A 16,640-nucleotide genomic window follows, 5' to 3' on the forward strand; every position below is an offset into this window, starting at 1 on the left:
GGCCACTAAAGGTACTCAGATTGTATGCAAAAGTTCTTCACCCCTAATCCACCAATACCAAGCCATTTAATCTCCCCCCCCCCCATGTAGTTTTGGGATAGAAGAAACTATTGGACTTTTTTATATCAGTTTATTTAAAAACCCTACATCTCAAAGGAGAATCAGCAGAGTTAAAAAAATTGGGGGATCTAAGACAAGATAATTGGAAAGAAGACTTGAGAAACCAGATTTTCTTTTTCTAGTTCCAGAGTATCATACCCTAGAAGAAAATGGCAACATGGTCTTAATGGCATGTTATTGGTTTTTGAGGATATTTAGTGCTGAGTACTATACTCCTTATTTGGCCTTCTCCTCTCATTTAAGGGAGTAGCTATGTTACTAGAACCTGACATTTCCATGTTAGCATTTTGAATGCTATTTAAGAAAAAAGAAATGGCAGTGATAGGTATTTCATAAACTATACCTGTGGTTTATTTAGCAGTGAGTACTCCTAGAATACAAACAATATCTTAGAACCTACAATCCCAAACCCACCAGAAGAAAAATCTTCAAATAGAGAAAAAAAATAGCTTTTAATGTAAATACAAGTGTCACATTAAGATTTCTCAATTAAGCACAAGAGGGTGTTTTCACAGCACAATGTATAGAAATCTTCAAATTTCCTGTATGAGAAAGGTTGATTCTTTATGCTTGGGCAAGTCGTTCTATTATCCTCCCTGTAGTCTGAAACAAGTTGCTGGAAACTTTCCTCCACTGTTCATGTTGCATACTTATGTCTATTTGGTTCATCTGGTTTGTCAGCTCTTCAGGCCTGAGACATCTTCTCATCTGGCAAGATCTCTCTGCTTTTTCTAGGTAGTAAAATAAAATTATTTGTTAGGGAAAGTCAACAATTTCTATATCTGTGTAACTTTAACAGTAATCTCCCATGTTAAAAACAAACAATGAAAAAAACTGTGGTATCAGTGAAATACTGACTCTGGAGTCAGAGGACTCTGTTCAAATATCACCTGATGCTTACAACCTGTGTGACCTCAGTTAAGTCATTTTAACCCCTATGGCCTCAGTTGCCATACCTATAAAATTAAGGAGGGGTAGACTAGATCAAGGCTTCTTAAACTTTTTCCACTCATGACCCTCTTTTTGCCTGAGAAATTTTTACATGACCTTGGGTATATAGGTATACGTAAGCTTTAATTGTTGCCAAGTTTTTTTACAAATCCACATTCAGTTTACCTGAACCCAGTTCAAGAAGCCTTGGACTAGATCGCTTCTGAGATCCTTTGCAATTCTAGATCTAAGCCTATTAGTAATAGGAATAAAAGGAGATTGCAACCTTAAAGGAAGCCTAAAATTTAAACTATTAGTTAATAAAAAATATACTGAAGATTTGAAGCTTGCAAAATACTCTTGGGAGTAGTGCCCGAGAGAAATTGATGTTGGCCTCAGCTAAAGAAAAATATAAAATAAAAGGTAAGTAATGTGTGTGAAAAACTACAGTAAGGAAATTTGGGGACTGGGCATTGATCCCGCCCCCAACCCCTCAAACCCCCAACCCAATCCTCAATCTTCTCTGAGTGGTTTATTCATGGGTTGCTATGGGTAAAGAATCATCATCTTGGGGGCAGCTAGGTGACATAGCGGATAGAGCACCGGCCCTGGAGTCAGGAGGACCTGAGTTCAAATCCGGCCTCAGACACTTAACACTTACTAGCTGTGTGACCCTGGGCAAGTCACTTAACCCCAATTGCCTCACCCAAAAAAAAAAAAAAGAATTACACCCTCTTGCACACAAATCCAATTAGAATAAAGTAATCTTAAAAAAAAAAAAAGAATCATCATCTTGGGGGCAGCTTGGTGGCACAGTGGATAACACTAGCTGTTTGACCCTGGGCAAGTCACTTAACCCTCATTGCCCCACCCCCCAAAAAATCATCTTATGGCCAACTTGATGGTGCTGAACACTCTCTGTACCTCACAATCTATTCCTGTGACCATACTCAAAAGGCATATCCATGCCACACTGGAGTCAGATTTTTTTGGTAAATAACAACTTTAGGGGGGCAGCTAGGTGGTACAGTGGATAAAGCACTGGCCCTGGACTCAGGAAGACCTCAGTTCAAACCCAGCCTCAGACACTTAACCCTCACTAGCTGTGTGACCATAGGTAAGTCACTTAACCCCCATTGCCTCACCAAAAAACCAAAACCCTATGGTAAACAGCAACTTAAAATCCCAGTCTTGTCCTTGTCACTGAGCATTCATTTGGTTCTCTGTCACCTCCAGGATCAAATATAAAATTATCTGGCATTCAAAACCACTTCTAACCTGGCTTTCTACCGTTCCAATCTTGCAGGTAGAGCAAAGATGGAAGAGAGGAGCCAGCAAGTTGCCTGAGCTCTCCTGAGTTTCCCTCAGAAACAACATTAAATCAAGCCTCTAAATGGATTCTGGAGATGCAGAACCTACAAAAAGACAGAAAGGCACAATCTTCCAACTTGAGAAAATTTAGAAGATTCATGAGAGGTCTGTCTCACTTCGGGAGAGCAACAACGGAGGGTGTCTGAGCAAGTCAGCAGGAGGCTCCTGGCCACAGCACAGATCAGCAGCTGAGGCCCCTTGATTCTGGTTCAACAGGCTGGTAGCACAGCAGGCCAGCTGTGAGACAACCCCCCCCCCCCAGCCCCAGCTCAGAGGGCAAACTGAGAGCTAGAGAAACACCCACAGGACAGGCTTGACTAGGCCGAGCCATCCCAGCACAGGGAGCAAGCCCAGAGCAGGGAGGAATCTGTGAGGAATCTGCAAGACACAGAGGCCTCAGAACAGAAAGCTGGTGACCAGGCCCCTATTCCCCAGCATAAGAAGCTTGAAATAGTAGTCGCTGTGTGTGCCCCAGGAGCAGACCGCAATTTCAAAAGTAAAATAATAAGCTACAATATGAATAAGAAACAGAAAAGTGCCCTTAGCTATTGAGAGCTTATATGGCGATAGGGAAGACCAAAACACAAAGTCAAAACACCTACATGTGAAGCCTCAAGGGGGATGATGAGTTGGTTTCAAGACCAAAAAACCTTCTTGGAAGAGCTAAAAAAAGGATTTAAAAAATCAAATAAGAGAGATAGAAGAAAAAATTTGAAAAGAAATGAGAGTTACAAGAAAATTTCAAAGAGTCAACAGCTTGGAAAAGAAGCACAAAAACTGACTTTAGAAAACCTAAAAAATATAATTGGCCAAAGGGAAATGGAGGTGCAAAAGCTTAGTAAAGAAAATAATGCCTTAAAAATTAGAATAGGGCAGATGGAAGCTAATGACTCCACAAGACACCAGCTATCAGTCAAACAGAATAAAAAGAATGGGGGGGGGGGAAAAGCAACTGACCTGAAAGATAGATCCAGGAGGGAGAACTCAAGAATTTCTGGACTAGGGGTGGCTAGGTGGCGCAGTGGATAAAGCACCAAACCCTGGATTCAGGAGGACCTGAGTTCAAATCCGGCCTCAGACACTTGACACTTACTAGCTGTGTGGCCCTGGGCAAGTCACTTAACCCCCACTGCCCCGCAAAAAAAAAAAAAAAATTATCGGACTACCTGATAGCCACAATCTACCTTTCCAGTCTTCTTATACCTTATCCTACATACAACAGAATCCAGTGACACAGCCCCTTCCTTTACTGTTCCTCACAAACAAAAAATTCCCATCTCCTGAATCCAGACATTTTATTGGCTATCAATCATGCCTGGAATTCTCCTCATGATTATCTAGGTTTCTCTGCTTTCATTCAAGGCCAAGACAAAATTCCACCTTCTACAAGAAAGCTTTCCTGATTATCCTTAATGGAAGTGCCTTCCCTCTTGTTAATTATCTCCAATTTATCCCGTATATAACTTGTTTGTACACAGTTTATTTACAAGTTGTCTCCTCCATTAGACCTTGAGCTCCTGGAGAGTAGGAACTTCTTTGATCTGCCTTTCTTTGTATCCCCAGCTCTTAATCACATAAAAAGTGCTTAATAATATGAACTGGATGTTTAAATGACCTTTATAAGCAGTTTATAGACTAAGCTCAGAAGTTTGGTGGTAAGTAGAAATCAAAATTATATAATGGCCAAGTTTGCTTGTTTCTACACTGTTAACAGCCTTTGTTGTCTTCAGTTGTCTACTTCTGAGCTTTTTGCTTTATCAAATGAGATCAAGCACCAGTAAACAACAGCTACCCTCTTTTAAAGGAGAATACATTCAATAGCAGGCCTTAATTCTCCTTATCATGTGTGGTTTGTGGAGGCTTGGGGGAAGGAAAGAATAGGAAACTGAGCACCAAAAAGTACTCATAATAATCAACATATATCCCACAGAAAATTTCAACCATCTGGCACAAGAAAATATATAAGAAAGTTTCTTGAATACAGGAATAGGTAGTAGCCAGAGATTTTTTTTTTTTTAGTGAGGCAATTGGGGTTAAGTGACTTGCCCAAGGTCACACAGCTAGTAAGTGTTAAGTGTCTGAGACCGGATTTGAACTCAGGTACTCCTGACTCCAGGGCCAGTGCTCTATCCACTGCGCCACCTAGCTGCCCCATAGCCAGAGATTTTTAACGTCTATATTTGTAAATGAGAAATAAGCTTCAAGAAACAATTCAACAAATGAAAGCTATCTATTGCCATATGCAAAAAAAAAAAAAAAAAGATCTAAATCACTATGGATTAGAGAAATGCAAATTAAAACAACTCTAAGGTACCACCTCACACCTATCAGATTGGCTAATATGACAAAAAAGGAAAATAATAAATGTTGGAAAAGCTGTGGAGAAACTGAAACATTGATATATTATTGGTAGAGTTGTAAACTGATCCAACCATTCTGGAGAGCAATTTGGAACTATGCCCAAAGGGCTATAGGGCTGTGCATACCCTTGACTCAGTAATACTACTTGGTCTATCCCAAAGAGATCAGAAAAAAGGGAAATGGACCCACATATACAAAAATATTTATAGCAGCTCTTTGTGGTGGCAAAGGATGGGAAATTGAGGGGATGCCCATCAATTGGGGAGTGGCTGAACAAATTGTGGTATATGAATGTAATGGAAAACTATTGTGCTGTAAGAAATGATGAACAGGCAGATTCCAGAAAAACCTGGAAAGACTTAAGTGGAGTGATGCTGAGTGAAGTGAGGAGAACCAGGAGAAAGTTAGTAACAGAAATATTGCGTGATGATCAACTGCGATAGACTTAACTCTTCTCAGCAATAAAACAATCCAAGACAATTCCAAAGAACTCATGACAGAAAATGTTATCCACATCCAGAAACAAAGAACTGTGGATTCTGAATGCAGGTTGAACCATACTGTTTCTACTTTTGTGTTGTTTTTTCTTTTTTTGAGGTTTTCCCTTTTGTTTGCTGCTTCTTTCACAACATGACTAATGCATAAATATGTTTAATGTGATTGTACATTTTTACCTATACCAGATTGCTTTCTGACTTGGGAAGGAAGAAAAATTGGAACTAAAAATCTTATGAAACAAATGTTGAAAACTATGTCTACATGTAACTGGAAAGTAATAAAATACTTTCATGATTAAAAAAATAACAAATACTTGAATTGTTTCTTTTTATTAAGTATCTATGATGTGCAGAGTATGATGTGGGCAGGATGGGGGGGGGAGGGGTGAGGAATACAACATGGTAAACACAATAAGTAAATAAGAGATAATTTGAAGAGAGCAAAAACATAACAAAGGAGAACAGAATAGCTTCCCATAGGAGACAAACCTGAGCTGAGCCTTGAAGTAAAGCTAAGGTGAGGAGAAAATATTTTCCAGGCTGAGGAAGTAACCTGTTAAAAGGGCATGGAGAAAGAAGATGGAGAAATTTCAGGAACAGCAAGCTGGCCAGTTTAAGATGGAAACATGGAATGTATGAAGTAGGGTCAGTTTGATACAGTATGACATATACATTCCCAAAGAGCATCTCAATGTGCAAAACTGCACAATAAAAACCACAGTATTTATGAAAAGGTAGGGTTATGAATACAACACTAAAAAAACTTCATCAATGACACAAAAATAGGAACCTAATAAAAACAGTAGCACATTTTTACATGTACAGGATTAAATATTACAATAGCAGTATCCATGGTCTCCAGCTGGTTAAGTCAGGACCAAGGGAAAGAAGATGGCCTCAGCAGGTTGTAATTCTGGAGGCTCATGGTTATGAAAAGTGGGAGGAAGGGAGGTGGAGGTCAATAGGAGTATTGCCATAAATATGGCACTGTGCCCTGGAAAAAAGCTGAACTTTGCTTTGTGGAACTCGGTGTTGGAAGAGCTGCAGCTTCTGAGTTATTGTCAGTGCTGCAGTTTTCTGTTCTTGCTGTTTCTCATAAATGAAGTTGTGGGATGAAACTGAAAAAACAAACACAAAATCTGTGTTATGCTCAAATTGTTCTCTAATACAAAAATCAATACTGGAACCAGATTATAAAAGGCTCTGAAAGCCAAGGTGTCCTCAAGACAATAAGGAGCCATAGAAGATTTCACGGGTCGATGAATGACAAGGTCGAGACTTGTGCTTTAGAAGATTCTTTTGACAGCTGGGTGGAGAAAGATAGAAAGTAAGGGACTGAAAGCTAAGGATATTGCAATTTTCCAGGTGAAAATTGACAGTATGTTGAATCAGGGGTAGTAGTTGATTAGAGAGAAGGAACTGAATGTTGTAGAGGCAAGTGATTCGATCACAGGATATAGGGTAAATTGAAAAGGTCCTGGGTTGATGTAAATATGGGATACCTTAAGCAGAAATAAGCTAGTCTGGACATTAAAGTTCGAGGGAGAAGATAAGTTGCATTTTGGTCATTCTGGGCTTGATGTGCTCATGGAACATCCAGGTAAAGATCAGTTATGCAAATAAGCTTAATGTTAAAAACAAAAGTTTTACATTATTGCTTTTATATTATTAATATTTTACTTTAAGTTAATTCAGAATTCCTTTTCTACCTGGAACACACAAAACACTTGTAAATATAAATGTAGGGGGCAGCTAGGTGGCACAGTGGATAGAGCACTGGCTCTGGAATCAGGAGTACCTGAGTTCAAATCCAACCTCAGACACTTAACACTTACTAGCTGTGTGACCCTGGGCAAGTCACTTAACCCCATTGCCTCACTAAAAAAAAAAAAATTATATATATATAAAAATGTAGAATGGAAGACCTCTATACTTATCTATTAATTCAGATGATTTTCCTTTAAACTTTCATACATACATTATGGGCCAAAAGTCACAAAGGAGTGACATGCCTTTATGTTTTGGTTTTAATTTTTTACAATACCATAAGCAACAAAGAGGTAATGAATTTACACTGTGTGTGGAAAATCAAATCCTGTACAAACTTCCTCTGTAGCCTCAATAAGGAAGCATGGATCTGGTAATTTTAGTTCTTAAGTCATAAAAATATTTTTAAATTTAGGTACAATTAAATATAATAAAAAATCACATAAAATGAACATATAATTCTAGAAAGTACAAAGTTTAATTCTAACAGTTCCCTTTTCTCCTTATTTTACTCTATCCACTCATGACTATTTGATAGTGCAACAGTATTATAATCATAAATCATCCAGACCCAAAGCCTTTATATAGTAAGTAAACTCCATAGGGAAGCCTTGCTTCTCAGCTTCCCAATTTCACCAAAAACAAAAAACCCCACCACATTTATTTTGTATTTAAAATATTTAATGGATCAATCTCTGCATTCATGGTCTCCATCATATAAAAATGTAAAGCTTTTAAAAACTTATAATAATAAATAATATATAAATATAAAATATATAAAAACAAATATATAAAAATAATATATAAATATAATAATAAATAAAACATGTTTTTATTCATGTTGTACTTATTTATTCAAAAGCAATTTACTTTTTTTCTGACTTTACAATCAGTGTTAGACCCACAATCCATGACTGTGCCAAAATTCATTCCTTATAAAGAAAAGGGGAAAAATAATGTTTTCCACGTTCTGAGTCCATTTCATAAAGATTAAAAGTAAGAGCAGTAGTCCTACCCTCCTCAAAAAAAAAAAAAAGGAAAAAAAAATATATATGGCTTGGTATATAAGCATTGATATTAAAATACCAGAATATAGTAGAAATTTTTTTAAAGTTTTTCAGTTTTGATATTAAGAAAAATTTTTGATGAATTTCTAGTATATAAACAGTCTACAAAGGTACTATATTTAAGATAGTAAAAAATTTTTTAAATTCTCTTGTAAAAAAGAATATTATTATTAGCCTATTAAGTTAAATTTTAAAGTAATTATATTTGTATGTCAGGTGATTATGAAATCAATTCCAATGTACTAAACTGGCTGTTGAAATAAAAATGCCCAACCCACCTCCCTCATAAGTTTTCCATTTCTTTCTTTCTTTCTTTTTGGGGGGGCAGGGCAATGAGAGTTAAGTGACTTGCCCAGGGTCACACAGCTAGTAGGTGTCATGTCTGAGGCCGGATTTGAACTCATATCCTCCTGTATCCAGGGCTGGTGCTTCATCCACTGTGCCACCTAGCTGCCCCCAAAGGTTTTCCATTTCAATTATTTCACCAACATTCTGGTATAAATCAGAAAAAAGGCAACACAGTAAAATTTTATATTTATATGACATAATGAAAAGAACATTGACTCTGGAGTCAGAAAAGCGAGGCTCAAATTCCATCTTAATGCTTAGTATTCATGTGACCTTGGGTAAGTTACAACATCCCTGGGTCCGTTTCCTCATCTATAAACTGAGGATGCCCAACATAACTTGTAAGGACTGTAGTGCCAATGAAACATTTTACTGGAAGTGAAGTTGTTTGTTTTCAAGACCATACCTTGCTGTAATATAAACAGCCATTCCTGCCAGGTGGTAGTCGCTCTCTATTTCTTAGCTGGTTAGGAGCAGACAGGTTTTACTTGGGATACCCAACGTTAGGTTTGCTAAAGTTTTGCACAGTAGGATTTTGAAGAATTGGCAGTCCGACTGACTTCATTCTTATTTCAATGCAGATTGTTAATCCTTCTGATGGCACTAGTTACATTGTAGATTATTATGGAACAAAACTTACACAGAAGTACCCAATGATATTTAGGAAACAACTCCATGGTTTTGTGCCTTCTTAATTTTAAGAGAACTCCAGAGCATGAAATCCCAGGCTTTCTAATCGTTTCTATTCGCACAGTAAGTCGTGGATGGTTCAGTGTGTGAGAATAGTATTAATATTACAGGGTCCTCCTGCTGTGTGAGCATGAGACAGTGTGTGTGACTGTCACAAATGTGATTTTTACTGGAGATTTTCTTTTAGAGTTTTTATTCTGAGATTTGCTTGACTAGAAACTTTCTCTGAGAGTGGCTGTAGAATTTTTTCTGAGGCCTCTTGTATCCCTTAGAGGCCTTTATCACCCACCTTTCTGTCCCACCCCAAATGCTTTTTTCCATAGGCAAGTTGTGGCTTGTCATTTTTCCTTCTCCAAAGTAAAACAACAGAATAAAAAATAAACTGAGGGTGCCAGATTAAATGACCTCTGAGGTTCACTCCAGCTCATGATCTATGACCCCATGCATTTACACTGCATAAAGAGTTGTAGTTCATTAGAGGACACAAATCTTGGGCACAAAAAAAGAAAAAAATATTATTCAAGAAAATGATGAATCTATATAGCCTATCACTGAGTGGACCTGGTTCCCTCTTGGTACTGCTTCCTCATTTGTAAAGTGAATCAGGTGGACTAGATGGCTTCTAATCGCCTTTCTAGCTCCAGATCTATTATTCTTTGAACCACATGAATGGAGATACAATCCCTCCAAAGGTAAACAGATTCCTCTGTGCCCAATCGCAATCTTAATGCTTTGATTTAAAATTGTGCACCGCAATTTAGACCTTTATAGACATGAAGGGGAAATTACCATTATTCCCTTAAATGTTTGAATATGACAGTAAAGTCACTACTTTAAATGTTTTCTGGTAAACCCTTCCTTATAGGCACTCTTTTGTGTTCCTTTAATAATTTTTTTTTAAAGGGAGACAATTGGGGTTAAGTGACTTGCCCAGGGTCACACAGCTAGTAAGTGTCAAGTGTCTGAGGCCACATTTGAACTCAGGTCCTCCTGAATCCAGGGTTTGGTGCTTTATCCACTGCGCCACCTAGCTGCCCCTCCTTTAATAATTTTTGTTTCTTTTTTCTGAACCTCCATTTTTAAAGAGTGCTAAACAAAACTGGACAATCTTCTAAATAGGGGGTCAGATTAGTATAAAATGTAACAAAAGGGATTTCCTGGTTAGAAGTGGCCTTAGACAACTAGGTAGTGCAGTGGATAAAGCACCAGCCCTGGATTCAGGAGTACCTGAGTTCAAATCTGGCCTCAGACACTTGACACTTACTAGCTGTGTGACCCTGGGCAAGTCACTTAACCCCCATTGCCCCGAAAAACAAAACAAAACAAAACAAGAAGTGGCCTTAGAGATCATAGAGTTCAATCCTCCCTGAACAATGAAACTAATGCTCAGACGCAATAAATATCCTGCCTAATACCATATAGTTAGTTGGCAGATGATACCAAAATAACTCTAAAGTTCTAATATAAATTTTGACTATTGTAATTAGTATCACTAACACAGTAGCTTTTCTACCCCCATAATATTACCACATTAGTGAAGTATTCAACTTGTGGTAAATTATAACTCTCAAGCTGTCTTCTTCCTTGGTGGCCTTGAATATAAAAGACTTCATATTTATCCTTACTGTCATCCAGTTTTGTTCAGATTTTTTTCCAGTTGGTCTAGATCATTCAGACGTTTATTTGTCTTAAAGACAAATAACTTGATCTAATCATCACCTAAAAAACCTGAAGATTTATTGAGCTCCTCCTTTCTATAGGTCATCAACAAAACATTGAAAAGAATGAGGACATGAATGACTCCTTCTGGGTACACCAGAATGACAGAAGGAGTAAACTAAAATAATCTGAGTACAATCCAGTTGTGTATAACTTAACAAGCCAGTTGTTCTTATATGTAGCAAAACAATGAGAAAGATGATAAAACCTGGATAAGCTAGATTAGTTGGCTCATGAAATTTGGGGCATCCCCTCCTCATTAAGAGTTCTTTAAGTAGGGGTGGCTAGGTGGCACAGTGGATAAAGCACCGGCCTTGGAATCAGGAGTACCTGAGTTCAAATCTGGCCTCCGACACTTAACACTTACTAGCTGTGTGACCCTGGGCAAGTCACTTAACCCCAATTGCCTCACTAAAATAAAGAAAAAGAAAAAGAAAAAAAAAGAGTTCTTTAAGTAAAGGCTGGATAATCATTTGTAAGTGTTATGTGGAAAATTTTCGTTCAGGTATGGATTTTATTTAATACCTAAGGAAGTCCCTTCTAACTGAAAAGTATCAATTACGAATTTTTTAAAACAGGAAGTAATTCTTTTGGGGGGGTGGGGTGGGCAATGGGGGTTAAGTGACTTGTCCAGGGTCACACAGCCAGTAAGTGTCAAGTGTCTGAGGCTGGATTTGAACTCAGGAACTCTTGAATCCAGGGCCAGTGCTTTATCCACTGCGCCACCTAGCCGCCCCCGGAAGTAATTCTTAATCTCAAAAAACTATTCATTAATTTTGATGTCCCCAAACTTAGCTCTAACCCAAAGTAATTTCTAAGCTTATAAAAAAATCTTCTGAGAACACACATTTGTCATGTTTAGATCAGAGGGCCATTTTTACCCAGTTAATTATGAAGAATTAGAAAAGTGAAAAGGCAGCACATGTCAGTTAACTGTGATTAGTACTTTTAAATTCTAACATGAAATATCTAGTTGTTTCAAAATCATAACAAATATAAAGATATGTACTGATCATAGCAAAAGCATAATTAAGTGAGATCAGGTTGAATTCTAAAATAGTTTTTAAGGCAATACAGCTTCATTGCCTCTAATTATATACTATAAAGACAAAAGAGCATATATGAGAGGGAAATGTGTAGAATCCTCTCTTAGAGTCAAAAGGTTTCACATCACAAGTTATGAAGTTAGTAGAGAAGTTTTATAGGTTTTACTTAATTAAATGTAGAGATAGGAAATAAAGGATATATTGGTCAGCTATATTTTCTGACCAGTTCCTACCTTACTTCATAGTACTAGTTAGTTCCCTGTTAGCTTTCTCTCTTTGCTCCAATTTTCAATTTGCCTTTTATTCTCTTAAATACCCAGGCTACAGAACTCACATCATAGTCATCTTTGATTCTTCTATCACTTTCATATCTTAATCCAGTTATCAAGTCCCATCAATTATACCTTTTCCCTCCATTCTATTCCAAATGCCACCAACCTCATTTAGGCCCTTATTATGTCCTGGTTGGAATATTGTAATAGCTATAACTGACAACATTGCTTTCAATTCTCCTGACTACAATCTTTTCTCCATACTACTGCCAAATAAATTTTCCTAATTAAGACATTCAGATAATCAGTCTTCTTTTCAGTAACCTTCCATAGTTCCCCCTTTGGAACTTAGTAATCATATGGTTCAACACTCCCTAGATGAGGAGACTGAAGCCCAGAGATGGTAAATGACTTATCTGAAGTCCATGGCTAATACAAATAAAGTTCAAGTTCCTTAGATGGGCATTCAAGATTCTCTGAATCTGCTCCAACTAACTTTTCCAACTTGAAATTAAACCAATTCTCTTCACATATGCTAAACTATAATCAAAGTGGGATTCTTGGAAATTGAGAGAATGCCCATCAGGGTTAGGATTAGGGAATGGCTAAACAAGTTGTGGTATAGGAATGTAATGTAATACTATTGTGCTGTAAGAAATGATAAGCAGGTAGATTTCAGAAAAACCTGAAAAGACTTAAGTGGACTGATGCTGAGTAAAGTGAGCAGAACCTGGAGAGAACACTGTACATAGTAAAAGCAATATTATGCAAGGATCAACTGTGATAGAATTAGCTCTTCTCAGCAATACAATGATTTAAGACAATTCCACAGAACTCATGATGGAAAATGCTCTCCACATCCAGAAAAAAGAACTGTGGAATCTGAATGCAGATTGAACCGAACTGTTTCTACTTTTTTTGTTTTTGTTTTTTGAGGTTTTCCCCTTGTGTTCTGATTCTTCTTTCACAGCATTTCTAATGCAGAAATATGTTTAATGTGATTTTTTTTTTTTTAGTGAGGCAATTGGGGTTAAGTGACTTGCCCAGGGTCACACAGCTAGTGTTAAGTGTCTGAGGCCGGATTTGAACTCAGGTACTCCTGACTCCAGGGCCCGTGCTTTATCCACTGCGCCACCTAGCTGCCCCTTAATGTGATTTTAAATACATAACCTATATCAGATTGTCTTCTGTCTTGGGGAGAGTGGTAGAAAAATTTGGAACTAAATTTTTTTTTTTGGGGTGAGGCAATTGGGATTAAGTGACTTGCCCAGGGTCACACAGCTAGCAAGTGTTAAGTGTCTGAGGTCGGATTTGAACTCAGGTACTCCTGAATCCAGGGCCGGTGCTCTATCCACTGTGCCATCTAGATGCCCTGGAACTAAAACTTTTATAAAAGCAAATGTTGAAAACTATCTTTACACTTAACTAGAAAATAATAAAATACTTTTAAGATTAAAAAAATAAAGTGGGGTGCTTACTATTTGCCAAACAAAACTCATCCCGCCCTTTCCAATCTCTATGACTTTGTCCATGTCATTCCCTAAACTGCTCATGTCCCTAATTTCTGCCTATTGAATCCTTCACATTTAAATAACCAGCTCAGAGACTGGCTCCTTTATGAAGCCATCTAATTCAATCCATACCTGAAAAATCATGCAGTATATGCTTGAAAATATCCAGCAAGTGGGAACTACCTGTCAAAGCCTATTATTACACTTCTGGAGAGCTCTAATTATTAGGGAGCAGCCTCTTACTCAGAACTAAAACCACTCAAATATTCTCCCTCATTCTTACCTGCTTTATTGCCTGGATTTTCTGACATGGCTGTATTTTAGATAATGCTATTCTATAGTCCCTTTCATCTGTTCTGATCCATTTGAATAGGGTATACCCTTTCAGGCCTATATTTCAGTCGTGACTCCATTTCAGAAAGTCTTAATAATTCTAGTTCAGTTGACTAATGCAAAGTTAAGTGAAAAAACATGAACGACTTAAACAATAAAAACAAATAACTGAAAAACTTAAGAACAACACAATAAAACTAACCATGATTCCCAAAGACCAGTAATGAAACACGCCCCCTCTATCCACCTCTTGATGAAGCAACAAGAGTGTCAGGGTAAAGAATGAGACATGGGGCAACTAGGTGGCTCAGTGGATAAAGCACCAGCCCTGGATTCAGGAGTGCCTGAATTCAAATTCGGCCTCAGACACTTGACACTTACTAGCTGTGTGACCCTGGGCAAGTCACTTAACCCCCATTGCCCTGAGCAAAAAAAAAAAAAAGAATGAGACATGTATTTTCTGGATGTGGCTAGCATGGGAATTTGCTTTACTTGATTATGCCTATTTGTTACGAGAGCTTTCCTTTTTAATTTTTTTGATAATAGAAGGAGGAAGGGAAGGAATACTGCTTTTTCCTAACTGGAGAAAAATTATAATAGGTTCAAGAAATTAATTTGAGTAATATATAAATTGATAATTAAATAAAATTCTTTAATAGAGATGTTAGAAAATATGTAACAAGTTGATATCTTCATCATTAAGGATACTTACAATGCTTTCTAATAAAATGTCTCTTGGGGCCTTTAATCAAGGACTATATACTGTTATCTATAGGGATTATAGATAACAATTTATAAATACTGCTACATACATTTACTTCACTGGATCAATATCTTACATTTTATACGTTTTCAAAATCCTTTCACTTCTATTAACTTACAGAGACCATCTGACTGATAAAGCATGAAACTTCTTTTGCTTCACTCAAACTAGAGTTCCAAAACAGATTTAATATAACTCCTTGGGGAATATGGTTTGTAAAAAAAGTACTTTTTGATTTAGAAGTGCATAGTGCTTCCTGAAGCCTTGGAATTGAGCTAAATGTTTAAATATTTAAAATTTTCCTTGTAATCTTGATTTATTTTATTTTTAAAAAATAATTTAATGAATATTTTCATTTATATGATAAATAAAAGGTTTAAAGAAAAAACGTAAAATTCTAATCTGGCTATCTGATTTACCTTATGTTTAACTGAGATCTAGAAGAACAACGCCAATAACAATTTTTAAATATGCTAAAGAAATTTCTTGGTTTCTGGAATTGTTGTTAAGTAATTCATGTTTTGAAGAAAATGTTGCTAAAAGTCAGTATCTAGGGATTTAACATATTAACTATACTTGAAAAACAACATACAAATAACTGGGAGAATATATGCATGATAGGTTGACACATTAAATAGACCTTACCTAAGAAACAACAGACACAAGCTGCAGCACTAATCCAAAGGTACATGTCAAATGAATACTAACCAGCCCTTAAAGTGAAAAAAGGAAATAAATTCAACTTAGTGTCAAACCTGAACCAGCAGAATGGGATTTGTGACCTCCAAAAATTAGTTCTCTTAACTTGCACCTTTGCAGGTAATATCAACAGCTTGTGAAACAAAACTTTCTAAGGATGAAGAATGAACGATTCTAGGGGCAGCTAGATGGCACAGTGGATAAAGCACTGGCCCTGGAGTCAGGAGTACCTGAGTTCAAATCCAGCTTGAGACACTTGACACTTACTAGCTGTGTGACCCTGGGCAAGTCACTTAACCCCAATTGCCTCACCCCCCCCCAAAATTATTCTGAATCTGCTTACTGTTGGTTTAATTCCTCACCTGTGGAAGAACAGCCATGATTGTGTTGAAAATTTTCTGCAAGGCAGATTTCAGAAAAACCTGGAAAGACTTAATGAACTAATGCTGAGTAAAGTAAGCAGAACCAGAAGAACACTGTACACAGTAACAGCAACATTGTTTGATGATCAACTGTGATAGACTTAGCTCTTCTCAGCAATACAATGATCCAAGACAATACCAAAAGACTCATGATGGAAAATGCTCTCCACATCCAGAGAAAGAACTGTGGAGTGTGGATGCAGATTACAACTCAGGGTCACATAGCTAGTAAGTGTCTGAGTCCACATTTGAACTCATGAAGATAAGTCTTTCTGATTCCAAGCCCAGTGCTCCATCTACTTCAACAACTAGTTGCACCTGGCACATAATAGGCACTTAATAAATGTTTATTAAATTTAACTCTATTTTGATCCTAGAATCATAAGGAACCACTAGAGTTTACTGAATAGAAGAACAATATAGTCAGACTTGCCAAAATCTAAAACCCTTCTCCTGAACACTCTCCACACTAAGCTTTTGCAACAGTAATTTCATCTGGCTTCCTTTCCAATTACCCGACCACTTCTTACTACTCCTGGCCCTTAACTGTGAAGGCTGAATTGACATTTCTTCAGCCATCTTCTCACTTTTTTTGGCCACCACCTGAGTTCAGACCTTCACAACCTCTAAGCTGGACTACTACAAGAGCATCCTAATGAATCTCCCTGACCAATTAGTCTTCTTTCCAATTTATCCTCCCACACAGCTGCCAAAATAAGTACAG

General features: G+C 37.3%; 1 protein-coding gene across 1 annotated transcript in view; it reads right to left on the bottom strand.

The window, feature by feature from the left end:
• Nucleotides 1–448: 448 nt before the first annotated feature.
• Nucleotides 449–16,640, bottom strand: part of HAT1 (histone acetyltransferase 1) — an 89,140-nt gene continuing 72,948 nt past the window's right edge. Inside the window, 4 exon segments of the mRNA XM_043994375.1 lie at nt 449–714; nt 716–753; nt 756–830; nt 833–851. Coding sequence (XP_043850310.1) covers nt 685–714; nt 716–753; nt 756–830; nt 833–851 — 162 coding nt within the window. The 3' untranslated portion in view covers nt 449–684.

Source organism: Dromiciops gliroides, chromosome 3, assembly GCF_019393635.1.
Source record: "Dromiciops gliroides isolate mDroGli1 chromosome 3, mDroGli1.pri, whole genome shotgun sequence".
Taxonomy (NCBI): Eukaryota; Metazoa; Chordata; class Mammalia; order Microbiotheria; family Microbiotheriidae; genus Dromiciops; species Dromiciops gliroides.